At 37.5% G+C, this 24,388-nt stretch overlaps 1 protein-coding gene across 1 annotated transcript in view; it reads left to right on the top strand.

The window, feature by feature from the left end:
- The window catches only part of KCNN2 (potassium calcium-activated channel subfamily N member 2), a 73,143-nt gene that overhangs the window by 2,361 nt on the left and 46,394 nt on the right, over window positions 1–24,388 (top strand). The window contains exon 4 of the mRNA XM_074856222.1: window positions 19,155–19,573. Coding sequence (XP_074712323.1) covers window positions 19,155–19,573 — 419 coding nt within the window. The remainder of the gene's footprint in view (window positions 1–19,154; window positions 19,574–24,388) is intronic.

Genomic DNA, 24,388 nt, shown 5'->3' with positions numbered 1-24,388 from the left:
TGGCAGAGGAAAACTGTGAAGAAAGGTAGGGCAAAGGTAGGAGGAACATAATGATCAAAGCTGTAGAGTAAGTCTCACAAATACTGTCACGGGTTCTGTCTGAGGGACTTAGTTCTAATTTCAGTTGTAATTTTTTTGACCAAGAAATTAAAATTTGGCATTTCAGCTCAGCTGAAACATAAAACAGATAGATTTCAAAGTTTTGAAGGGAAAAATACCTTACTCATAGATACATGGATGCATTTGCTTTTTCAGATTAGTTAGAGGTACCTTGAGCTACAAGCTGAAATGACACCTGTCAAGGGCAAAGAAGACTTTTCCACTTGTACCAATCAGTAAAAATTAAAAAAATTAAGAATTGTATAGTACCATGCTTCTGTGCAAATGAATGCTGTAGTTTCAATGTGAAATGGTACCATAGTCTCCCACTTAGGGTAATGTAAGAGAAGTATTATGTTACTGAAGACTCTTTGCCAAATTGGATCCTGTTGTGCAGTTCTTGCACATGTAAAACTTCTATTCCTGGCTCAGAACCCAGTTTTTCTGCGTTAATATCAAAGATATTGAAAGCTGTTTAATGATATTGTACTCAATAAACAAGTGTTCTGGTGAAAGAGCATCTCTATAAACTACTGGAGTACTGATGAAAAGGTTTCTTCATCTGCACAAAAATTGTTAAGTGGCACTGCTACAATGTGGGAGCCTTCTTCTCTGGGGTATCTTCCCACAAGTGGTGCCTGAGGCATGAAGAGCAAAGCTGAAAAAAACCTCTGTAAACATTTGAATTACTCTATGCATTTTCCAGAAACTTTAAATGGAAAATTTTATGCGAGATAACCAAAGAGTTGTAGGTCCCTGTGTGCATCAACTCATACTAAATAGTCACTCAAAGATTTGGTTGGGGGTTTTTTTTCAGGTAGATAGTTACAAATTTTCATTCCCTTACGAGTGTGTTACAGATCAGAAAAAAAACTGTTTTAAAAAAGCTAAAGTTATAATTCTGGTTTTGTTTTTTATTGATAATCAAGGTTAATGCAGTTTTCAGTGCTGCCTGACAGTACAGAACACAAGTATACCTGATTATAAAACAGCAATACCCTGTTTTAGTCTGAGAGACACCAAAAACTGCAGTAGTTGTGGCAGGGCCTGGAGTGAGCTGCAGCTTCAAGGGGCTCTGTCATTCATGTTGAAAATGAAAAGGAAGTTCTCTTTTTCAAGGAAAGGGCATGGTACCACCCTTAGCTATTACATATCTGATAGCTTTTTAACCTAGCCATAGTCGGGTTTTGTACACACACTTCACTTTTTAAAAGTAAGATGAAAAACCTGTAGAGCAAAAATTACATCCATCTGTGGTCATAAATTTATGTTACACTTGACATCTGAAAGCATGAAGTACCTTTAAAATACTTTGGCTTAGGAACATACAGAAGCTTTTCCAGCCAAAGGAAAACATGGTAAAACCCTGATAATGTAATAATTTTAAAATAATCTTTACAGCTGACTGTTTTCTGAAGGCACATGTGCCTTTAATTCAAGCAAATATCTTGCTGTGTGCAGTAGAATGAATCACGTCTGTAGAACCATGCCCACAGATGGTTGGTTGTGTCCTGGAGGACTCTTTGCACCAGCTATTTGTCAACTGTATTCAAGTTTGAACATTCCTGTCTTGTCTGAAGCATACTTAGACTTTACCAGTGGGTATAGTGTAAATAAGCAGGAATTCGCTGAGAGAAGAAAAATTGTTCTATAGAACAGAAGAAGGTCAATGTATTCAGCTTGCAGTGTGGCATCTTTCATACTATGGTGGAAGCAAACCAACTGAAACTTAAGTAGGTTTTCTACAAAGCATGAGACAAAACATATTGGGAAATAAAAAGCTGACAGTTTACTAATTATTACTGATTGCAGATTTAATATTTAGAAACTCCTGCTGACCTAGAATGCCGGGAAATGGAAATCAACTTTTTCCATTCTTTTCAGTAGTCTGTGACTTTGATGTATTGGTAGGAAGTCTGAACAGCCAAGCTGCAAGCAAGTCTATGGGGCAGTGCCTAGCAGCATAGCAGGTGACTAGTCTTTCCATTAAAATGACCTTTCCCCTATGTTTTGTTTCAAAAACAGCCAGTCAGTTAAACCAAACTCCAGAGTTTGCTGGTCCCAGGCCTGCTGAACATTTTAAGGGAGTTGGAAGGGAAGTTTATAAAGACTTGCAGGGATTCTTCCCGAGAGCCAGGAGCGACATGTCGACGTGAGACAAATGAGTTTTCTTTTTGGCCTTTTCCCCCAGCTAGGCCGTGGTTGATGTGTGGTGCAAGAGCTGGCGCACCTTCAGTCTCCCAGGGGTGGGGTGGGGGGGCGTTTCCCGCCGCCGCCTTTCAGCACCGCAGACAGCTCCGCACGCCGGCGGGGCTCGGGCGGCGGCGCCGCAGCGCTGGGAGCGCCCGCCCGCGCCCGCGCGCCCCGCGGCCCGGCAGCACAGGCATCCCTCCGGGCATGTGTTCAGCCTCGCATTCGGAAGCAGTTAGCAACACGGCTTTGTTTCTGAATTCCCTGAGCTTGCCCGGAGCCCTGCCTCTGACAGACCAAAGTCTCCGGAAGGGTGTAGCTGCAGCGTTTAGACAAGGGTAACTGTATGGATGCTGCATACTCTTGTGAGATACTGGAAATGTTAAAATATTTTCATCAAATAGGTTTTCAGTGATCTCAGTGTATTGGTTGTTCTGTATAACTGTAAGAATAAAGTGTGAGCTGTTACTGAATTTAATACATGTGCGTTAGAGTTAAGATTGTAATAAAAGTTGGATGAAATCAGCTGGGTTTAAATGATAATTCATAGCATACATTATCATTTCTAGTAAAGAGGATAAAAATTACAAGCAAGTTTCCTTCTCATCCCTCACCCTTCTAGAAAGCACCCTAAAGAACATCAGTAACGATGTTGGAGTTGAGAACGGTGACAACCCCAAATCTGTGTGTTCGCTTTTTGGTCCATTGTTGTCATGCCTATAATGCTCTTAAAAACATCACACTTGGGAGATAATGAAATATGCATTGCTGTCTCTCCAAGCTTGTGTGGTTGTTGATTCCGTTCTTCAGAGCAAGTGCCCTGTGTTTGGAAGATCAGTGGGAAAAATGTAATTCATTGTTATCCCAGCCTAGAACAGGTATTTCTGTGACTGTCACTCCAGTTGAAGAGGTGCAGGAGAGAAGAACTAGGAAGATAGCATGTTCCAAATCATAATAATTTTTGATGCATAGATTATTCACTTAATGCATAAACAGTTTGTTACTTAATACTATTTTACATGATTAAAACAGCAGCATGGAACATGGTTAAAATTGTAATTCCTAGACAACTTTTTTTCCATTCCACATTACTATAGCAGAATTTGCTTTAGATCAATAAATGAGTGGACTTTAAGAAATTTTTGGGTAGCAGTTCACATGGTAAAGCTGCAGTTGTACTTTTATTGAAAAATAGACCTCTCTGTCTGTCTATAGTACTGCTGGAGATAGAAATGCTATTTAAGTATGCACACCTGAAGTTCTACTGGCAGTTTCTTGTATTACCTGGAGAAAAGGATTAAAATCAAAATTCGCTGAGGTTGCCAGTAGGAGGTCTTTAATATCTTTTGTTAGACGTTCTACCACAGCTAGGTATTTCTTGAGAGATGGTTGTCACTGGAGAAATTCACCCACTGCAACACTTTTCTTTTAATGCTGGACGGCTTAGTGTATCCCTTCTGTAAATGAACATTGCCCTTCTATTTCCTGTCCTGAATAACAGTAACCTGAGTAACACTAACCTGTGCTCTCCTGGACCTCTTTTCCTTCTCCCTGATACAGATGCTTTCACTCATGCAGAAACGTGAAACTTGTTGGTATTTGGTGGAAGTGAAAAGAAATCTTAATATTACTTTTGGTATGTCAGTTGAGATTTCTGACAACTTCTAAAATTTATTGCTAGCTCATACTGAGGTAGAATTCCTGTGGAAAGTCTTGCAAACTCCAAGGCTAAGATTAATCATTGCTTTCACAGCAGAGCCTCCTAGGGCTACAGGGAGGAAGCACCTTTAGTCCCTAGATGGTTCTGAAGTGGTGGGAAAATAATGTGCTACTGATAGATTTGGAGTGAAACACTTTCAGTCTTCGTTAACTTTATGGAAGGTTATCACAGCTGAGAGCCCAAATATCTTGCTGAAGAATCAATAATCTTTTCTTCTTTTCCCTGTTCCTGAAAACTAAGAAGTGGAACAGGCAGCATCAGGAAACAGCAAAGAGTGGTAATAAATGCGTATCTTGACCTGTTTATTGTGCAGATAAATTCCATAATGAATTATAGTGCTAAACACTGTTTACAGGAGTTTTGTTATCTTATTGGCATCAGTGGAATGTGCTGCAGTAAACATTTTGCACTCATGAACAAATGCTAAGTTAAACTCCTTGCAGTTTCCTGTTGTAAGACCAAAAGGGTATTCTGCAGGCCAAATTACTTACTTGTTTTTATCTGTATTGATTGCATTCACTGGAGTGGTACCTGTGCATCTTACTAGCTGTCTTGGCAATCTGTTGACTCTGTGCTGAGTCTAACTTGCCTTTGCTTAGGTATATTGAAACATCAGAGATTGCATGTGTAGACTATAAAACATCTGCAGAAACAAATTAGATGAAGAGCACAGAGAGCAAGTCTGTTGAATAACAGGTGAAAATCAAGAAATAAACTTTGAGTGATAGTTTTATTCTGATCTGAAGCCTGTTGAGAATTAGTGATTTTTTTTCTATTTATTTTAATAGGCCTTGGATCAGGCAACAACAAAACTCACTGTGTAGCAGTTTTGATCCAGGATACAGTAACTTCATGTACAGACTCAAAAATTCCCTTCCACCAATAAAGTTTAATACACATTCTATATGTGTATTAAACAGAACATTCCATATGCATATTGAACAGCAGAAAATCATGTATGAATCCAAGGATACCGTATCTGTTAAATTAACACTGTATCTGTCAACACTTCAGAGTATTTTTGTGAAAAAACTTAGTCTTAGTTCCATTCAGTACATTTATAATAGATTATATCTGCAGAACCTATTGACCTAGGAAAAGTTACAGGTGCCCAGTGTCTGTAATGCAGCACTGTAATGCATACAGCATGGAAGGCAGGCTAGAAAATCCTTTAACAGACAGCATCCAAAAGGATATGAGGCCCTTTGCATTAACGTTATGCATAGAAGATGCCTCTATTTCTAATAGGCTCAATTAGAATGTAGGAGGAGGTTGTATGAATGGTTGGCCTGGCCATATCTAGGATTATCTATTCACATTAGCAGACCATGTGGAATAGGCTGCCCAGGGAGGTGGTGGAGTCACCATCCCTGGATGTGTTTAAGGGTCGTTTAGATGAGATGCTGGGGGATATGGTATAGGGGAGAACTTTGTAGAGTAGGACTGATGGTTGGACTCAATGATCCCAAGGGTCTTTTCCAACCTGAATGATTCTGTGATTCTGTGATATGCACCATTGTTCTGAGCATTTTTTAATGAGGCTGTTAGAAGTTCATCAAGACATAGTAGTGCATAATGAAGTGTGAGAAGGTACGTTACTGCCCCTGTTGGAGGAGAACATTTGTAACCAGAGATTAGATTCTGGATTTGTATAAATTGTGTAGCGTAGCTGAAATCAACAGAGATACTGTTGTCTGTGATCCTAGAGGCATTCTGCATGCACATCTTAATGTGGAAGTATTGTACATGTCAGATCCTTCAGCTGTGGGGACTTAGATCAGAGAATTCTGTCAGGTACTTGACTGAAGCTCTGGTTTGCCTGAGTTTAAGTGGAAGTGTGCCAAGACTGTCAGGTATAGATTAACGCTCTTGTGATTCTGGTTCTGGCTTGTATGTGGTCTACTAAATGTAGTCTTCTGGGCTTTGAATTTGGTTTGAGAAATATTTGTGGTCTGGTTGAACAAAGATCAGAGCAAGAATGGCTGCTGCTTAGGACTTGGGAGAATTAAAAAGCTGTGTGGAAGCTTCTCTGCAGCTTCAATCAGCTGTTTTCACCCTTGATGACAAAAGCTGAATTACTGCTCTGAGCCTGAAAATAAACTGTAAAGTATGCATAAAACCAAGTAATTTTGTGAGGAAGTTTCCACAGCTCTGTTCTGTGGAAAAGAGATAAGTTACTCATCATGACAACAACAACCACCACAACAAAGTAATTTAATGTCACTTTTCTAATGTTTTGAGGTTTTTAAATAATATAAGCTATATTACATTGAAAAATGTGAATGGAAAAACTTCCATTCAAAAAAATGTGATATGTGAAATACCTACATATCACAGTGTATTTTTAATGAAGTTGTGTAAATTGACTTTGCCCCATTATTTTAATGAAAGCTACATTAAGTAATTTCTTCTTACGGCTGTCAGAAGATCAGAAGAGATTGTCATGAGAACAGGTTTTACAGCTTAGAAAGAATTCTTGTGTAGAGGGAGTGGTAACACATGAACATTTTATACTTTAAACAGGTGTATCTGAACCCAGGCCTTTGCAACCAAAAATGTTCAGTTAATATCATACATAAATATATTATATAATACTGTTTTAATGTAGTTGCTGGGATTCAGACATTTGTAACTTAGTGATTCATGTGGCTTTTCCCTCTTGAACAGTCCATGCAATTGTGCTCCTTCATCTGCACTTTCATCATTAAGGACCAGTCCTTAATAAACATAATTTTTTATTGACATTGAGGAGTGAAGAGGGATGTGTGCATCTTCTAAGGTGCTTCCTTATCTCGTTCATTTTGGTGGAGACTGATGGACCTTTCAGAATTAATTTCCCTTTAAGAAAATACAAAACCTTTTCATGACAGATGGAAGTACCCCTGTGAATTCCATATAAAGTAAAACCAAAGGGTAGGCCTTAAATATCTTTTTTTTAAAATTGCTACTCCTAGTCTTTTTAAGAGTAATCTGCTCTGGGTTTTTTCTGTAAAGAAAGAGATTTATTAAAAGAAAAGCTGCTCTGTCCAAGTGGCACCTTCTAAACTTTTATGCATATTAATACTTTAGAGCTCTGTTGATGAGTAGGGGAGAGCTGGGTTCTGTTATGTGACTGATGAAGAGAATTGTTTATTGAATACATATCACAAAGTTACTGAAGATTGCAGGAGCCACGAGGGTCATACATAGAGAGTTAAAAGGCTGTACAGGTGTAACTCTGAGTATAATTTGTCTTGCAAAACCACTGCTGCTGGTAAGGATGGGCTTGTGGGAAGGGACTTAGATTGCTACTGAATGTGGATATTCAGAAAAAGATACCAGAGGCAAAGGAAGAGTTTTTGCTTGTAAAAGAGTGTATTTGAAATAAAAAATAATTGAGAAATAAATATGTATGGGCTCATATCCATATATTTTATTGTCACCTGTGGGTAAAGAGCTTCCTGAGCTTTCTTACCTGTCTGCAGTAAGTATTGTTGCTTGTAGTATTTTAGAGTGTAGCTGTCTTCCATAAACAGTTATACATCAGCTCAGTGGTTTGATGGGTAGCTGTAAGATAGCCTGTAAAGAAGGAAATGCATGTATAACAAGCATTTATATTGTAGTTTTCATTGTCAAAGGGAATTACCTGGATGAATCCTCACGTTTTTTTCTGTCACTTAAATGATGTTTTTACAAAAGCGAGTGCTGAGACCAAGAGTTGTAGAGCTGTGGAAGTAGTATGCGGAATGTTCTGCAACTACATTTGAAGCTCAGACTTGCCTATCATGTAGTTGTATGCTTAGATCAGTCATTTGTCATGTAAATAAGACGTTGTTGCCATCCAGCTATGCCTCTAATTTTCAAGAATTATCCATGTGCTTTAGTGGATGTCCCAAATACTGCAGTGTAAAATGAATGTAGTGTTCCACAGTATGTCCTAATGAGATACTTTTGGGAATCTTTATGAAGTGTTTTATTCCTATTACAATTGTTTATTCCAGCTTTCACAGCACTGCCACTTCTGTAGCATTATGACCGGTGTATAGAGCATAACTGCAGGTGTATGCAGACATTCACACCTGCCCTACCCCTGACCTCTGACAGTAGTGTCTTTCACTAGAATAACTCATTATGAAGCAATGCTTTATCTTCAGTCTCTTTTCAAAACAAAGATTCATCCCAGGTGGTGAATGACATTTCTTATTTTGTGATGGTTGTTATGCTTTTAAGAATAAGATCTGTTGCAGCCAGGGAATGAGGCATGTCTTTAACTAAAAACAAAAACTGCATAGTAGCTTTAATTCAGTCTGTACCATTGCATCCATAAAATTCACATGCATAGAGCTCTGATTTTAGTCTGGGAAACTGGAGAAAGACTGAATGTTCAGTTGTGGCTAGACAGCACACAATAAATTGTGTCCTAATTGAAACAAATAATAAATATGACTAGCAATAATGATCACTGAGCATTCACTGTTAGCACCTAGGTGTAATGAAGTTTTCATCAAAGTAGTCTCACTGCATTTCTGATACAACATCAGTTACCATTTTTACACCAGTCATGCACATTTGAGGTGTATTTTGACTTCAGAAGAAAATCTGTATTTGTGAATATCTGAATTAGTGGGCTTCTTTAGAGCCTTTCAATTTACAGCATCCTCATTATATGCTAAGGGTTAGATCCTTAACACCTTTGTCATTATTGAAATATCTTTTCAAGAAGACTTGTAATCTCTTGAACAGACATTAATTTATGAATAAGCTAAGGATACTCTTTATCCGCTTTTGCTTTGCCCATGGAGCTGCTCTCTGCAGTAGCTGTAAAATTCAGTTTTGACTGTGCAGCTACTACACCCAGCTTGTAGTGGATTCCTTTGACTGTAGATTCCTATGTCGGATACTGCCCAAGAGTTGTTCTTGGGCTCTGCATAAGGAATAGGCTGATACAGGAGAGATTCTCGTCCATTCAAATTCCGGTATAGCTGAAAAGGTACCCAGTGACAACTACTACTAAACATAATCTCATCTGAATGGTGTCATGGGTAAAGTGGCTTCACACTATGCCCACCCTCTCCTTTTGTTCTCATTCAGGTTTGGGCTTCATGGTAAAAGCCAATAACTTGCATTCTGTTGTGATTTCTGCAGTATGATAGTTTAGAATGACTAAATCTTTATGCAGTAGGGTAGACCAGTGCTGGGCCTGATGTATTCCCAGTTCAGCTTCCATACAGTTTTAAGATAGTTTAATGGCAAAATGTGAAAAAAAAAAAAAAAAAAAATTGATAGAAGACTACCCATGGCCAGTCCGCTTTCCAGATTTGGTTGTCAGATAGGAAAATGTTCGGTTCTCCATCTTTATGTGCAGCCATATATGAACAGACATTTGTCCACCAGCAACAGAATGGGATACAGCAGAGTGAGATGAGAAATTTAGTGGTGTGGCTGTAAGCTGGCAGACCATTCTTTTCCTCTGCCATTTGGCACATGGAAGGAAAATAAAAAATATGAACAGTTTTTTTTGTATCCAGCCTGTGATCAGAGATGTCAGCTCATCCAAAATCAATAATTCTTGCATTTCACTTGTGACTTTTGTATGTATGTTGTAGCCAGTATCATCCTGTGTTAACTGCTGGACATCAGACCTTTTGCTGCCATGGACTATCCCGTTGAGCATAATAGATGTGAAAATAAAACTTCGTAAAACATTTTGAATAGCAATTTTATGTTTAAACTGTGCAAGGTAAGGGGGTTGACAGCACTCAGTGCAAACTTGTTTCATGTATTTGGTTTGCAGACTTCTTAAAAAAAAAAAAGAGCTTTGAGGACAGAGCATCTTTTACCTGAGAGAGCTGCTGTAAACTAGACAGATTTAATGAAGCTGTAACATTCAAATAATTAATGGGGCAGTAACAAGAACTGTGTATGCTAAGAGGTGTTTGACAATATGCTGGGAGTTGTTCCTTTGGTGGAGTTTTTTTGTTTTTTCTAAGGAAGCAGCTGCAGTCATAATTATTAGTGATCAAGTAAACCAGTATTTTACCCATGAAGAAATACAGGTAAATGCCTGTAAAGAAACTCGTGTCTATGTTTATTTAACCTGATGTTGAAAGTCTCCCTTCTTAAAGATATTGTAACGTAATCTTTGAAGCAGTTTGAAGACTTCATCTGCTACATGGTTTAGCCAGAAGCTCACTTTAGGCCTTCAGGAGTAACAGGTACTAACTAAATAGCTGCTTTATTCCTGTACCCCGACAGATTTACTTGCCAGGGTAAATTACAGGGGCACTTCTTGCAGGAATGCCTCTATACACTTAGGATTAGTGCGTGACTATGTTTATTAGGATTTTTAAATACACAAGTACATCTAACTCCACTCTGCATCTCCTGCTACCCAATTCTTAGTTTCCCTTATTTAAGTGGACATGCTTTAGTTCAACGCTTAAATACTTAGTTTTTGTATTTCTGTATTTGGAGTTCTTTTAAACATATCCTTAAATAAAGTTCCCAATTTGTGTTTCTGAGACACTAAAAACACTGCAGGGACTTTAATTCCTGTGGTGCTGATATGTATTGACCCATTATCAGTTAAATAAAAATTTACCCAGTTTAAAAACAAACACACAAACTTTTCCAAATACCTGAAGTATTTATGTCATAAGTAAACACTAAAAGAGGAACTGAGAAGACACATTCTTGTGTATAGGATGTGTTGGTACCAGTCATTCCTGAAAAACAAGTTCCTAAGTTTAGAGTCACTGGTGTGCTCCTTTGGCAGAATGAATGACTTAGCTCATTTTATCTAACCTCAGATTTGGTGTTTCTTCCTCTAGCATCTGTTTCCCTTATTCACTTGTGAAAATATTGCCTATTTATTGAGAAAATACATCCTTTTTTTAATTGGTTCCAGTTTTCCTAGGAGTAATGAAGCTGATCATCCCTGAAGAGAGTGAGGCTTCTATTGCATTGGGAACAGTGGCAGATGGCAGCCGTTTTGGGAGATGGCATTTCTTCATGCAGTGATCTGTGGAACAAATTATTTTTAGTACTGAATGGAGAAAAACAAATCCTAAATGAAGAATTGTAAAATAATAATTTAAAATTAATAAAAATAGTGAAATGTAGGTAGTTCTCCCTAGTGAGTTTGGCTTCTGCAAGAAGATTGCAGAATCAGTTACTTTATTTCTGAGGTACTCGAAATGAGGAATAATATAGACCACTAGGTTTCTTAAAAAATGCATTCTAACAATTAGTTCTGTAAAATAGCATTGTTATTTTGTGGGAAGATGTGCTTGTTCTTTATATATGAAGTTTTGAAACTGCTGCTTCAGTGCAAAACTAAATTCATCCCTAACTTTGAAATCAGTGTTTCCATCTCCGAACTGCCAAGATCAGTGTATTAGTTGTAGCAGACCTGAAAGACCAGAACTTTATTTAAAGAGATTTTTTTGTTGTTTTGAGATTATTTTATTAGCATGGTAATTTGTACAGTGTGGTAATTTGGTTATATTTGTGAAAGCATGAAGGGAACGTAAACAGTTAATTCACTATTTCTTTGCAACTTTCCTTTTTAGATGTAATAAAGCTGGCATAGCTCATGTCCTGCTGCACTGTCTTAGCAGGGATAGTGAGCCAGAGCAGGCCAGCAAAAGTAGGGTGTAGTGGCTGATGGAAACTGAGTTCTGAACAAGTTGTGGTGTGGTTAGGTTAGGTGAGGTGCTGAAATGTTTCCTAAGGGCTGGCTACATCCAGATAACCTTGCTCAGTCCTTAGGTTCTTGGGGAAAAAAGCTGTGGTTGAAAACTATCTTTTTCACTCCGTCTCTGTCAATTGTATGAAGCCACTATTTTGTATTGCTCTGGGACACCCAGTGCATTCTCTAGTAAATACACCTGTTATGTAATAACGTACATATTCTTTTTACTTTTTTTGTTTCTTCCCTGCTTTTAAAGTAACAGAATAGTAAATAGTATAAAACAAGATTAACACTGTTTTAGTGAACTGGTCCCATTTTCCTGTTTTGCATGTTTATGCAGGAGAGTCTCAACTGTTCCTTCTCTGTTACTCTTCTTGCACTTAAGCGCTATTCAGAGCTTTATTAAGTCATGCTCCTTCAGTATCTGCTTGGAGAACATTTTTGGGTGTCAACCCCAGACACAAGAGCTTTTGAGAACTACTGGTGCTAGATGGAAGCCTTCTGCATGTGGTAACTTAAGGAGCTTATTCTCATTGTGTTTTAAGCAGCTGGAGAGGGTGGGATCTGAAACTTTGGTGTAGCAAAATAGCTGTTAAATTAAGAATTTGGTAAAATGAAGAAATATCTGTTGTGGACTTTGACTTTGTAGAAATTCTTGATTCAATCAGTTTAATTCAGCAACTTACTGGTGGATCTACTGAGTATCTCAAATGAATATAGTAACCCTGGGTGGTGGACTTTTATTTTTGGACCTCTGATTTTGTTCAAAGGTTCATAAACATTCATTTAATCTCCCTGTTGATTACTGATCTGAGGAAGTTCAGCTGTGGTTGTTCCAGCAAGAGTCCAAACTAAATTACATTAGGAGATTTTCTTGTGAAATATCTTTTAAATAATGAAAGTGAAAAAATGTTTTGATATTAATATTTTTTTAAAATCAGCCCTTTCTATTAATAATAAGTTCATTATCTAACTATTTTGATTTTGTTATATATTTATAAGCTTGTGATGATTTCTGAGTTCGATGCATAATTATGCTTTTCTCAGGGGGTTCTTCTCCATAGTATTGGGAAACAAATCTTGATATCTTGAAATGTCCTTTTTTTTATCCTTTGTAGTTCTTAGATTTCAATTCTTAACATTGTTACCTATGTAGAAAGTTAATGGATAGAAAGAATGGCATTTTAGGAGCATCTCACCTTCTTTGGGTCCCTGAAGCACATACGTGTATATGGAGAGACCCATATGAAAAGAAATTATGTATGTCCCAGCAGTTGCTGAATGCTGTAATGGTCTTTGGTATTGTAGGCTGTCAGGGGGTTAGGCTATTTCACAGTTGTTTGAGATAAGCAATAGAGATGAAAGTCTGGCCAGTACCATTTAAAAATATTGAGCAATGCCTCTGAATATCTTTGGAGAGAGAAAGCTAAAAAGGATACTGTCTGTATGTGATTTAAAACAGAAGGGAAATATGGGTAGGTGGAATTTAACTTTCTGTGCTTAGGCAGAGTTTAACCCTATGCTAGTTTATGTGATCATAAATGTCCTTTCTCTGTAAAAAATCTCATAGATTATTTGGGGTAGGTTTTTTATAACGAACTGAGGGACAGAGGTTGAAATAAGACATAGACAAACCTGATAAGAGCATTGTTTAATACAAATATGTTTTTTTTAAATGATTGTTGTTATGTATGGCCTGTCAGAGTAACTAAGGTGTATTATTCAGATTTATTTTAATATGAAGTTTTTTGATGCTGCACTTCTGAAAATATGGTTCACAAAGACTATAAATGGTCTCAAGCCTCTTTTACACATCCCTTCCTGAGATTGAAAGGTTTAAATACAGTCTTTGAGAGAAGTATTTTGAGCCTTCTTAGCCACCAGCACACATCAACATGAATTTTTTTTTACATGCATTGATGTACAGTGTTCATAGCAAAATATCAGTAACTATGAATATCTCATTTTGCACAGAGATACCAAACTTAAATAAATATACCATGCAAATAATAATTTTTGTACTGAAGCTAAGTACCAGACTTTTACAATCCTCTGTTTAAATTGGCGTTTTTAATTTTGGGGGTTGTATACATCTATACGTGATAGAGAAGTCTTGCTTCGCCATTTGAATGAACTTAAGCATGTTTCATTCGGTAGATAGCTATATCCAGAAGACCTTATGGATCAATTTCTAATGACCTACTAGAAAGTTTGGGTTTAACTCTGGATATGGGAAGCATTCTGGAAGATATAAGATAGCCAAGCCTTTATGTAATTTTGTGAAAAACATATTCTTTGCCTTCTGTGCTTTGCATGCAGAAGGTGTTTGATGCCTCATGACTTTACATATGACTTAAACCCACTAATGTTTCTGTTCTGTGGTATTGTATTTAGGATGAGGAGTACAGCAGCCCTCGGGAACTCCTACAGGCTCTCCAAGGTCAAGGACAGGCCTTTAGATAATTTACAGACCATTTGATTACATGCCTTCTGTTGATGGAAAAGGTCTTTTTCCTGCCCTACTTAGGGGGAACTGTCCTAAAGGGTTGAGATGTCTGTCTCCCACCACCATGTGGTTTTAAATAATTTGTACTTAATAGGGTGCTGTGGGACAGTAACTTGGCTGTTTGGAGTGGTGAGACAAAAGCAGTATCTTCTTCCTGTCTGAGTACCATAATGATCTTTTTGGTTGTATAAATGATATTTTGGGAACTACAAACTATAGAAAAATGTCTGGTCAAAACTTTTGGTAAATCAGCAGCCCCAGAGGCTATATTTTGCTACTCTGAATCATAGTCCCATCAGTTCTTTTATAAAGTTTAAGTGACTCCAGTATTTAACCATTTAAAATTTGGATTTTTAAATTAAACAATTGCAATAATACATTTGTGAGTACAGTTGATTCCGCTTCTGCAAGGAATGCTTCCGGGAGTACAGCTGATGCTACTTTATCACTGTTTATTGCTTCCTTTTTACTCCCCACAGTATTACAGCAAAGTAGTGATAGATTTTTCAGATTTATTCTTTTACCTGCGTTCTAAAGGCATTTTTACAAAATGGCTGGTTTCCTTGCTCTTTGCATTCACCAAGATCCTCTGATAGCCTTATACTAATGATTTGTAAAGTTAACTTCTCTCTTATTTTAAGTAGCTTCAAGGGGCTCTCTGATCTAAATTGTCATTGTGTGAATGCCTACTTTTAATGTGTTTCTCTTTCTCTTATCTGGTGTTATATGAATTTAACAAAGTGTTATGTAAATATACACATACCTATGTAAATATCTATGATATGATATTTTAATGTTTTTACTGTGTGACATTATTTGAAGTTAAAGATTGATTTATGTCTTACATTTACATTATAGAGTGCCAACTTAGTAAAGGTATGTGAGAGTTCTGTATTTGAAGAACCCTGTGAAACACTGATGAAGTACTTGCATTAGATTTCAACCCTGAATAATTATAAGAAATTTGAAAGCTATGAACAGGCATGACATCTTTGACCCTAACTGGAGTTTGGCCTTTTCCGTGGAGCACAGGACTCAATTCAATAGGAAGAGTTTGTTCTCTTTTTTTTTTGCTAGCATCATTCTCTGTTCAGATGGGAGTAGTATTTTGAAATAATTGCATGGTTATTATAACAGGATTGACTGAAAGCAGCTAAGAGGGTGTATACATATCCTTTAAATTGTGCTGTTCAGCTGTCTTCTTCATTCATTTACCTTCCTTGCTTTCTAAATAGGGAATGTACCTAGCCAAGCACACACACACACACAAATACCTCTCTATCTTCCAAATTAACAGTGAAATTTGCATTCAGTAGGTTGCATAACTGCAAGTATATAAAATGTACATGAAATCCTGTACTAATTTCTGTGTCATTTTGGTATGTCCCAATTTAATTTTTATTCACAGCCTGGTTTAGAGGCCCATATTTGTTCCAGAGTGTTTGATATCCATCATAGTTTGAATTTAGAGACACAGAATTGTGAGGAAATCTTCCTCATATATATGATTTTGAAATGTTAATATTTTTATGAAATAGAAATATTTGTACTGGATCTGTGGTCCTTTGTGGCTTCTGGTGTTTTCTACCTTCCATGTTTTCACCTCCTAAATCTCGTTATATGACAGCTGAAGATATTATCACTTTAAAATATTATCTTCCCTGGAAGAAATTGGCACAGCTGAAGTCAAGGGAAGTTGATAGGGATCTTTTGTGTCTGCAAACATAACCCGTTCTACTGAGCACTACTGAGAAACTTAGTTCTTTGTAACATGTTAGGATTTCTTCTGCTGGCAGGAGAATATGTTATCAAACATGTATTCCATAATGACATCGTAAAATTTAAAAAAACCTCAGTGATTAAATAACATTTTCTTCTATGAAAATTGTAAAATCAAATTCTAATGCCTAAATTTAACTCAGCATTCTTCTATTCTCATCTTTTAAATTGTACCAGTACTTAAGGTATCATTTTTAATTGCCTTTCTGCATGTAGAATTCTTTTTGAAATGTGTGAAGATGGTAGGTAAAAAGGGAGGACAAAAGACCATTGCTTTTTTCAGCAGATTTTGGAATGTTAAAAGAAATTTTAAAACACTGCCAGTTTGACATGTATTTGATATGTATCTGAGAACTGAAATATTTAACTCTGTTGTTACTTTATTCTTTGGAAACCCACACGGCATTTGAGGGATTTGATATTATCTATCTCTTTTTCAGTCAAGCTGGTTAGTAGTCATCTGTATTCTGGGTGCTCCAAATACCTCGACCTCTTCATAAGTGATGTAGCACTTCTGTGATCTGACTGACAGCATTTACAGGCTAATCACAAGAATCAAGTGCACTTAAGCCTTACTGTACTTTGAAAGTTTTGCACTTCGTACCAAATAGTACATTTGCTAAGTGCAAACCAGCACTCTTTTGGTAATACATACATACATAGATACATTGGCCTTCCAGTATCAATTTGCATATCTAGTATGCGAAGTTTGCAGAATGACTACAGGTAAAAGAAAGTGTATGTGCTTATGTTGCATACATTGAATTTTCTGTTTCTTTAGCTTAATTCAACACTGTGTTTCTTTGTCTTTAATAGTACTGCAGTGGAGGTGAGAACTATATGTAAGTGGTTGCTTGACCCTGGCCAGCTGTCAGACCCCCACCCGGCCTCTTTCACTCTCCCTCCTCAACAGAACAAGGAGAGAAAATAAGTTGAAAAAGTTTGTGAGTTGAGGTAAAGATGGGGAGATCCCTTACCAGTTACCAGCACTGGCAAAGCAGGCTCAATTTGGGGAAGATTAGTTCATTGCCAGTTAAAAGTAGAGTGGGGTGGTGAGAAATAAAGACACAAACTAAAACACCTTGCCCCACCCCGCTCTTCCCAGGCTCAACATCTCTCCTTCATTCCCAACTTCTCTATCTTCTCCCCTATGAGTGACACAGGGGATATGGGAAATGGGAGTCTGTCCACAGCTGTTCCTTTCTGCTGCTCCTTCCTCCTCACACTTTTCCCCTGGTCCAGTCCATGTCCTGTCTATGGTCTACAGCTCGTCACAGTAAACCAGCTCCAGCATGGGTCCTCCATGGGTATTAGTTCTTGTAAGGAGAATCTGCTCCAGCATGCGCTCTTTGCAGGTGGCAGTTACTTCAGGAAATATCCACCTTGCTTTAGCGCAGAGTCCTCCATGGGCTGCAGTGTAGGTATCTGCTCCAGTGTGGTCCTGTCCATGGGCTTCAGGGAAATACGTCCTTTACCATGGTCATCTCCATGGGCTGCAGGAAATTCTCTGTTCCGATGCCTGGAGCACCTCCTCCCCCTTCTTCTCTGACCTTAGCATTTCCAGGGTTGTTTCTCACACTTTTTACCTTCATTCCTCACTGCCTGGAAAGGATTTTGCCCCTTCTTAAATAAGCTTCCACAGAAGTACCACCAGCTTCACTGATGAGCTTCACTGATGAGCTCAGCTATCTCCTGCAGTGGGTCCACTGCAGAGCAGCAGCTGACCTCTCCTTGCAGACACCACCCCTGCAGCCCCTCCAGTAGCGAAACCTTGTCACTGACACCCAATACAGTAAGATGGAGGGAAAGAACATAAGGGGGTGAAAAACAGGTCCACAAATACAGAAATCTGTTTTGTTTTGTTTCTTGCTATGGTTAACTTATTTATTTCTTCTAGTATCAGTTCAACTACAATAAAGTTAATTTGTGGTTTTCACTTTTCTAAACAAATGACTGAAGCAATTTTCTGAAAGACAAACTGAATGTATTAGAAGGAGAACGTAGAGTGTGTTTTCAATCTTCAAAAAACATACAGAGAAATCAGGCTTGTTTTTTTAAACTCTTAAAAGATGGAAAGGGGTGAAGAACAGTGCATATCAGTAATTGGGGTTTTGGCTATGTATATGGTGTGTAGTGTGCTGAAAATACTTTTCTTATATTAAGGAGCACATTCTTTGTGTATTTTTCCTTCTCACCCATTGTTTTTGAATAATCTAATTTTAAAAATCCTGCAAAAGTATTTTTATTTGCTTAACCTATTTACTGAACAGCCTTGTTTGGATCTGGACTATAGTTGAAGTGATGAGAAGGTCTTCTCTTGTCATTGAGATTGTATCTGCTTTGTCTTTATGGGTTATGTTACTTTTTGAAAAGTTGCCTATTTGCAACTTCTTGCATATCGCTACTCTCTAGTAGTGACAAATACTGTTTGATTAAGTATTTATTTAGTAAATAATCAGGAACATCATTACTAAAATGCTTCAGTACCTTTGTTCCTGGGTCGCAAACTGAAGGCTGTGATTGTGCAAGAATCAACATGTGCATTTAATTTTGAGCTACCAGTAGATATCACCTGGCATTTGCTGGCCTTTGCTTTTCAAATTTTCACCATGAGATGTCTTTTTGAGTCTTTGTGCAGTTTCTCATGTAGCTTTGCATCTTACATTGATCTGTATTGGTGCCTGAAGAATGCTTGGAGAAGTTCTAGTTCTACAGAAGCTATATCATCCTGACTGAAGCATGGATATACTATAGAGCAGGCTTAATATTGCATCTTAGAAAGTATTTTCAATTTGTAATTTAGATATCCATCATGAAAACACTTTCTTAAATTTTTCTCAATTTTTTGAACTTACAGTAAGCAATTGATTTTGAAGGGACAAGGCTTAATTGGTCCAGAGTTTTGTTTTACCAGAAATGACAATTAAAATATGAGGAATTCTTAATACATAATATGTGAAAATTCAGTTTCATGTATAGTTCTAAAAATAGTGCATGAAAGAATTATTTTTGTCTTAACCAGAGTTATGTTTCAATTCATAGTGATGTAATGTAATTTTCTGAAATGGCTTATTTATTTTCTTTTTAGTGGTCATTGGCAGCTCTGAAAACTATGGTATTTTAAAATGGAATTATAACAAGGCTTGTTAATGATGTACTAAAGTTAACCTTATATTTTATTATTTCAGTTGTTCATGGTGGACAATGGAGCAGATGACTGGAGAATAGCCATGACTTATGAGCGTATTTTCTTTATCTGCTTGGAAATACTGGTGTGTGCTATACATCCCATACCTGGGAACTATACATTCACATGGACAGCCCGGCTCGCCTTTTCTTACGCTCCATCCACAACAACAGCTGATGTGGATATTATTTTATCTATACCAATGTTCTTAAGACTATATCTTATTGCCAGAGTTATGCTTTTGCATAGCAAACTTTTCACTGATGCGTCATCTAGAAGCATTGGAGCATTAAATAAGATAAACTTCAATACCCGTTTTGTTATGAAGACTCTAATGACAATATGTCCAGGAACTGTACTGTTGGTTTTTAGTATCTCATTATGGATAATTGCTGCATGGACTGTCCGAGCTTGTGAAAGGTAAGATTGTTTTGCTTGTTTAGTTCTTTCTGTCTGTCGGTCTATTTTTCTCTCTTGTTTTGCTGCTTCAGTTTTGGATTCAGGGGACTTCTATATTTAATGGATTGTAGCTTTCCAGTCCTTGATATTTTAAGTGTTGGTTGGGTTGTATTCTGCGTCACAGATTGTCAGGTATGCTTTGCCTTTTAATCTGAAGGACTTCTGCAGAGAGGTTTGTGCCACACTGTTTCTGTAGCATTGCAATTTGATTTCAGTGTTTTGCTATAACTTTAGGTATGTTTGCTAAAACCCAGTGGGCAGATACCGTAAAACGTCTTTGAGAGTAGTTGTTGATATTCTGCATTGATATCAGCTTTCTTTGATTTTGTTTCTAAGTTAAATTTATTGAGGATAAGGTAGATTAAGTAGCCATGTAAAATTCCAATGGAAACTGTTTGGGGTTTTTTTAATTTGAGCTTTATTGTTCTGTAAAAAAAAGGGAGTACAAAATATTGTTTGGAAGTTGGCAATATCAAAAAAGGGGAACAGGCAGAACAATTACAGTAATATTACTCCTTTTTATTCCCCTAAAAAATCAGAAAAAGTGCATTTGAGAGGCAAACTTTCATTCATTTCAGCTAGTTTTCCAGCCTCCCCCTCCTACAGACTTCAGTGTAGGTGTAGAATAAATGGCTATCAGTGCTGACAGCTTGAAGCTGAGTTTCTCAAACATGGCTTTAACAAAAAAGAAATGAGCTTCTGATTGGATAAGATTGTTTGGGAATATGAGATAGGTTGACTCTAAGGAGACAATTAGGATTATTATCTATGAAAGATTTAATGCCTGGGACAGCTCTTAGATCTTGGAATGAATTTCTCCTTACTTAAGCTGGAAGATCTGCAACATATTTAAGGTATTTCTGCTGCTGGTTGTTGACCATACTGTTTTTTTCCTATTCCTTTCCATGTCTGCCCATTTTAGAAGCAGTTTAGGCGAGTTATTTGTGACAGCTAACTGATTTAAATCAGCAGTTAAATTGCACCCCAACTGTAATGTTTATGTTAATTTTGGAAGTTACTCCTTGCATTACTTCTCAGTTTGTTACAAAGAAAAATAGCTGATCTTATGAAGTCAGTGTAGATATCGTGTTGACGTAGTTTTTATTGTTAAAATTGCCAGAATTGTGGAATGTTGTTTGTTACAATAGATGCTTTGTGTCAATGTTTCTTCATGTTGTGACAAGACTAATCATTTAAGAATGTTCCGAAAATGCTATGTTAACAGTGAGATACTATAGTTTCAAAATATTCCCCATAGTGGGAACAAACACATAGAGCACCCTTGATCTATAATAGTTGTATTTTAACAATCATGTTCTCGTTTCGTATGTAACTGACTTCTGCAAAGCCTCTCCTCTTTGTCTCCCATTCTTCACCTCTCTTCCCACCAGTTTTCTTTCAATAAAATTACTGCTCAGGTATTTCTGAGTGTCTACCCGGGTATTTCCCAGATTGTCACTTGTGAAGTGGCTCTGAATAACTTTGGCATTCATAGCTGTCACTGTTTTACATATCACTGGTTAATAATCTGTATTATATTATTATTAAAAAGTATTAGTCATTGTGTTACTTTTTAATAGATGCACATTCAAAATAAGCCTCTCAGTGGAAATTACTGAAAAATATTAACTACTGTCTGATAAATGTTTGTAAAACATATTTATTGGTTAGTATAAAGATGACAGGACAAGAATGTATAGTGTATAAGTAACAGTAAAAGTAAAAGAAACAAAGACTACTTCACCCATTTTCCAATCAGGGAGAGTGAAGACAACACTATCACAAAGTCTTGATTTTGTGAGTTTGTTTATTTCTATTTAGAACTGAAGCACTTCTGTATCACTGTGATCCTGAGAAGAAGCTTATTTATTTGGCCAGGTACACTCAACTGAGGCTTGCAAACAAGGCTGAATTTTCTTCAACTCTCTGCTAAACTAGTAATGGATTTTCCACATTTTAATTTTCAGTTGCTGTCCTTGAAGTGACTGCAATGGTTTGGACAGTAATCTGGATAGCCACTGAGTCCTCTAAAACTGAAACAGAACACAGCTAACATCAAGTTAACTTAGATTAATATGTCTCTATCATAATTACCTTCTGTAAGTGGAGTCCAGTCCAAGATTATGTTCATTCACATTTAACAAAATTGTTAATTTTATGTTTCAAAACCACTAAAAGGGATATATCTTGGCTTTGGGAATTAGGTCATTCATGCTAGTTGCAGAGCCAATTTTTGTGTGTTTTACGTCAGATTTTCCCCTGAGGGAATATATAAGTATTTTGCCGAATGCATGATACTGGCTCTGGATTCCAGTTATTAATTAGTCCACTAAAAACCTGCAGATCCATAGCCCATAGAGAAGTAGATTTTTAACAAAAGCCTCTCAGAAGAAAACCCCCAAACCCTACAAATTGGAATGCTCTAAACCCTCAGCCTTCTGAAGCTAAACATCCCTTCTTGTATAGCTGGAGACAGATATAACAGCCATTTGTCATGTGAAAAGACAGATACGGATCCACTCTGTGCTGTGTAGAGGTCATAGTCCTCAGAAGATGTCTCCTGAGATCTTAATGGCTTTGATTTGCTCAGTAGTTAAAAGTTGAATTCACACAAATAAAATACATTTCTTTCATCTGCTCTTAAGTTGACTTTTTTCCCCTCAGTTTTAACTAGAGGGAACCTTTATTTATTGAAAAAGACTATTTTATGTACACAAAATGGTCCTGAAGATAAATGTTATCATTAGGAGTTTTTGCTATTCTGCTTGACACTATGCATGAAATCCTAATGAATTTTGATACATTGAGCTGAAATTAGGAATTAGGCAGCAGTCTGGTGGCTTTGTTTTGGTGAGGGGGGATTTATATGAATGAAATTTCATGGTATTCGGTTCTCAGCATCAGTCTATCACCAAGCTCTTTAATTTTACGTTGTATAGTAGTTTTACATAAAGCTTTGAACTAGCAGTTTTAGTATTTATTCAGTGTATTAAATCAGTTAGCTAGCCATCCAAATTGGAACAAGATGGTGTGATAAGATTTAATACATTAAAATATTAAAATTTTGGAATGGAAGTGGAACAGTCTCATGCTATTCCATGTCCTTGGTGAAGGGGGAAGTCGCAGTAGGCAGCGTCCTTACTCTGAAGTTGTGTGTGCTCAGCAAAAACTGTTGCTGTTGAATGACCACCTGATTTTGAGACTGTTGTTCTATTCAAAGTAAGATTTTTCTCATTGCAGGCTGTCCTGGGAAAAGGATGGGAGATGTGGAAGTATTGCATTTCATAGTGAGGAAGGTAACATGAAAGAGCATAATTTCTGACTTGCATCAGAAATAGCGTGGCCAGCAGGGACAGGGAAGGGATCTTACCCCTGTACTCAGCACTGGTGAGGCCGCACCTCGATGACTGTGTTCAGTTTTGGGCCCCTCACTACAAAAAGGACATTGAATTACTCGAGCGTGTCCAAAGAAGGGCAGCGAAGCTGGTGAAGGGTCTGGAGCACAGGTCGTATGAGGAGCGGCTGAGGGAACTGGGGTTGTTTAGTCTGGAGAAGAGGAGGCTGAGGGGAGACCTCATTGCCCTCTACAACTACCTGAAAGGAGGTTGCAGAGAGCTGGGGATGAGTCTCTTGAACCAAGTAATAAGCAATAGGACAAGAGGGAATGGCCTCAAGTTGCACCAGGGAAGGTTTAGACTGGATATTAGGAAGTATTTCTTTACAGAATGGGTTGTTAGGCGTTGGAATGGGCTGCCCAGGGAGGTGGTGGCGTCCCCATCCCTGGAGATGTTTAAGAGTCGGGTTGACATAGCACTTAGGGATATGGTGTAGTTGAGAACTGCCAGTGTTAGGCCAGTGGTTGGACTAGATGATCTTCAAGGTCTTTTCTACCCTAGATGATTCTGTGACTCTGTGATTATCCATCTTTCATAGGAAAACCCTGTAGAGACGAGTTTATGGGTTCAGGCAGGCGAGTTGACCGTCTGAATAAAGACTTCACTGCTTTAATGGTCATCTGACTGATCACTTGATATACACTGAACTAAGGCAGGACATGTGTCTTTCTCAGTGCCTTAATGGCTATATTGTTAGCTCCCAGAATGCTAATTATAGCAACTGACACTTTGGGTTAGTGAGCAAGGTATTTTCCAGGATTGCAGTTTAAGGTCATCCATGAGGGCAGAATGTGGTGCAGATAATAATGGTGGACAGCCAGCTGAGTATAAATGGGTTGCTAGGGCTGCAGAGTAATCTGTCTGAGGGAGTTTCGGAGGAAAAGGTGGGGAAAGCACAGAAGTGTTTCCAGAAACTTGCTTTTTTATTGCTCAGATTTTTATGTCTGTTTTGAGGGGAAGATTACATTACATAGTTTTTAATATCTGCCTTTTCATTGCCAGCATGAGTATATCTGTCTGTCATATGTGGGCTTCATAATGAAAATCTAAATTTTCTATTAGGTCTCAGTCAGTAGATGTTTGTGTTTATAACATCTCTGAGGCACATGATCTAGAACACTTATGAGTATGTTACTTCCATATATGAATTATGACCCCTGTAAGCACTTTTTGCAGTCTCTCATACTGATCTTGTTACTGAAATGGCTCTGTGCATGGTCATCAGTTGTTCCTAGCAGTTAAAATAGAAATATTTAGTTTCTAAAAAAAAAGGTTAATATGTAGAGCATTATGTCATTGAAAGCCTGACAAATTTGCTTCACTGTTCTGGAGAAGACCTGTCTGCTGTGAGAAGTGTGCTGCTTTTCTAGGTTATGTAGAA

This window comes from Strix uralensis, chromosome Z, assembly GCF_047716275.1.
Source record: "Strix uralensis isolate ZFMK-TIS-50842 chromosome Z, bStrUra1, whole genome shotgun sequence".
In the NCBI taxonomy this organism is placed as follows: domain Eukaryota; kingdom Metazoa; phylum Chordata; class Aves; order Strigiformes; family Strigidae; genus Strix; species Strix uralensis.
The sequence above is the reverse complement of the archived record's forward strand: the minus strand, read 5'-3'. Positions and strand labels throughout refer to the sequence as shown.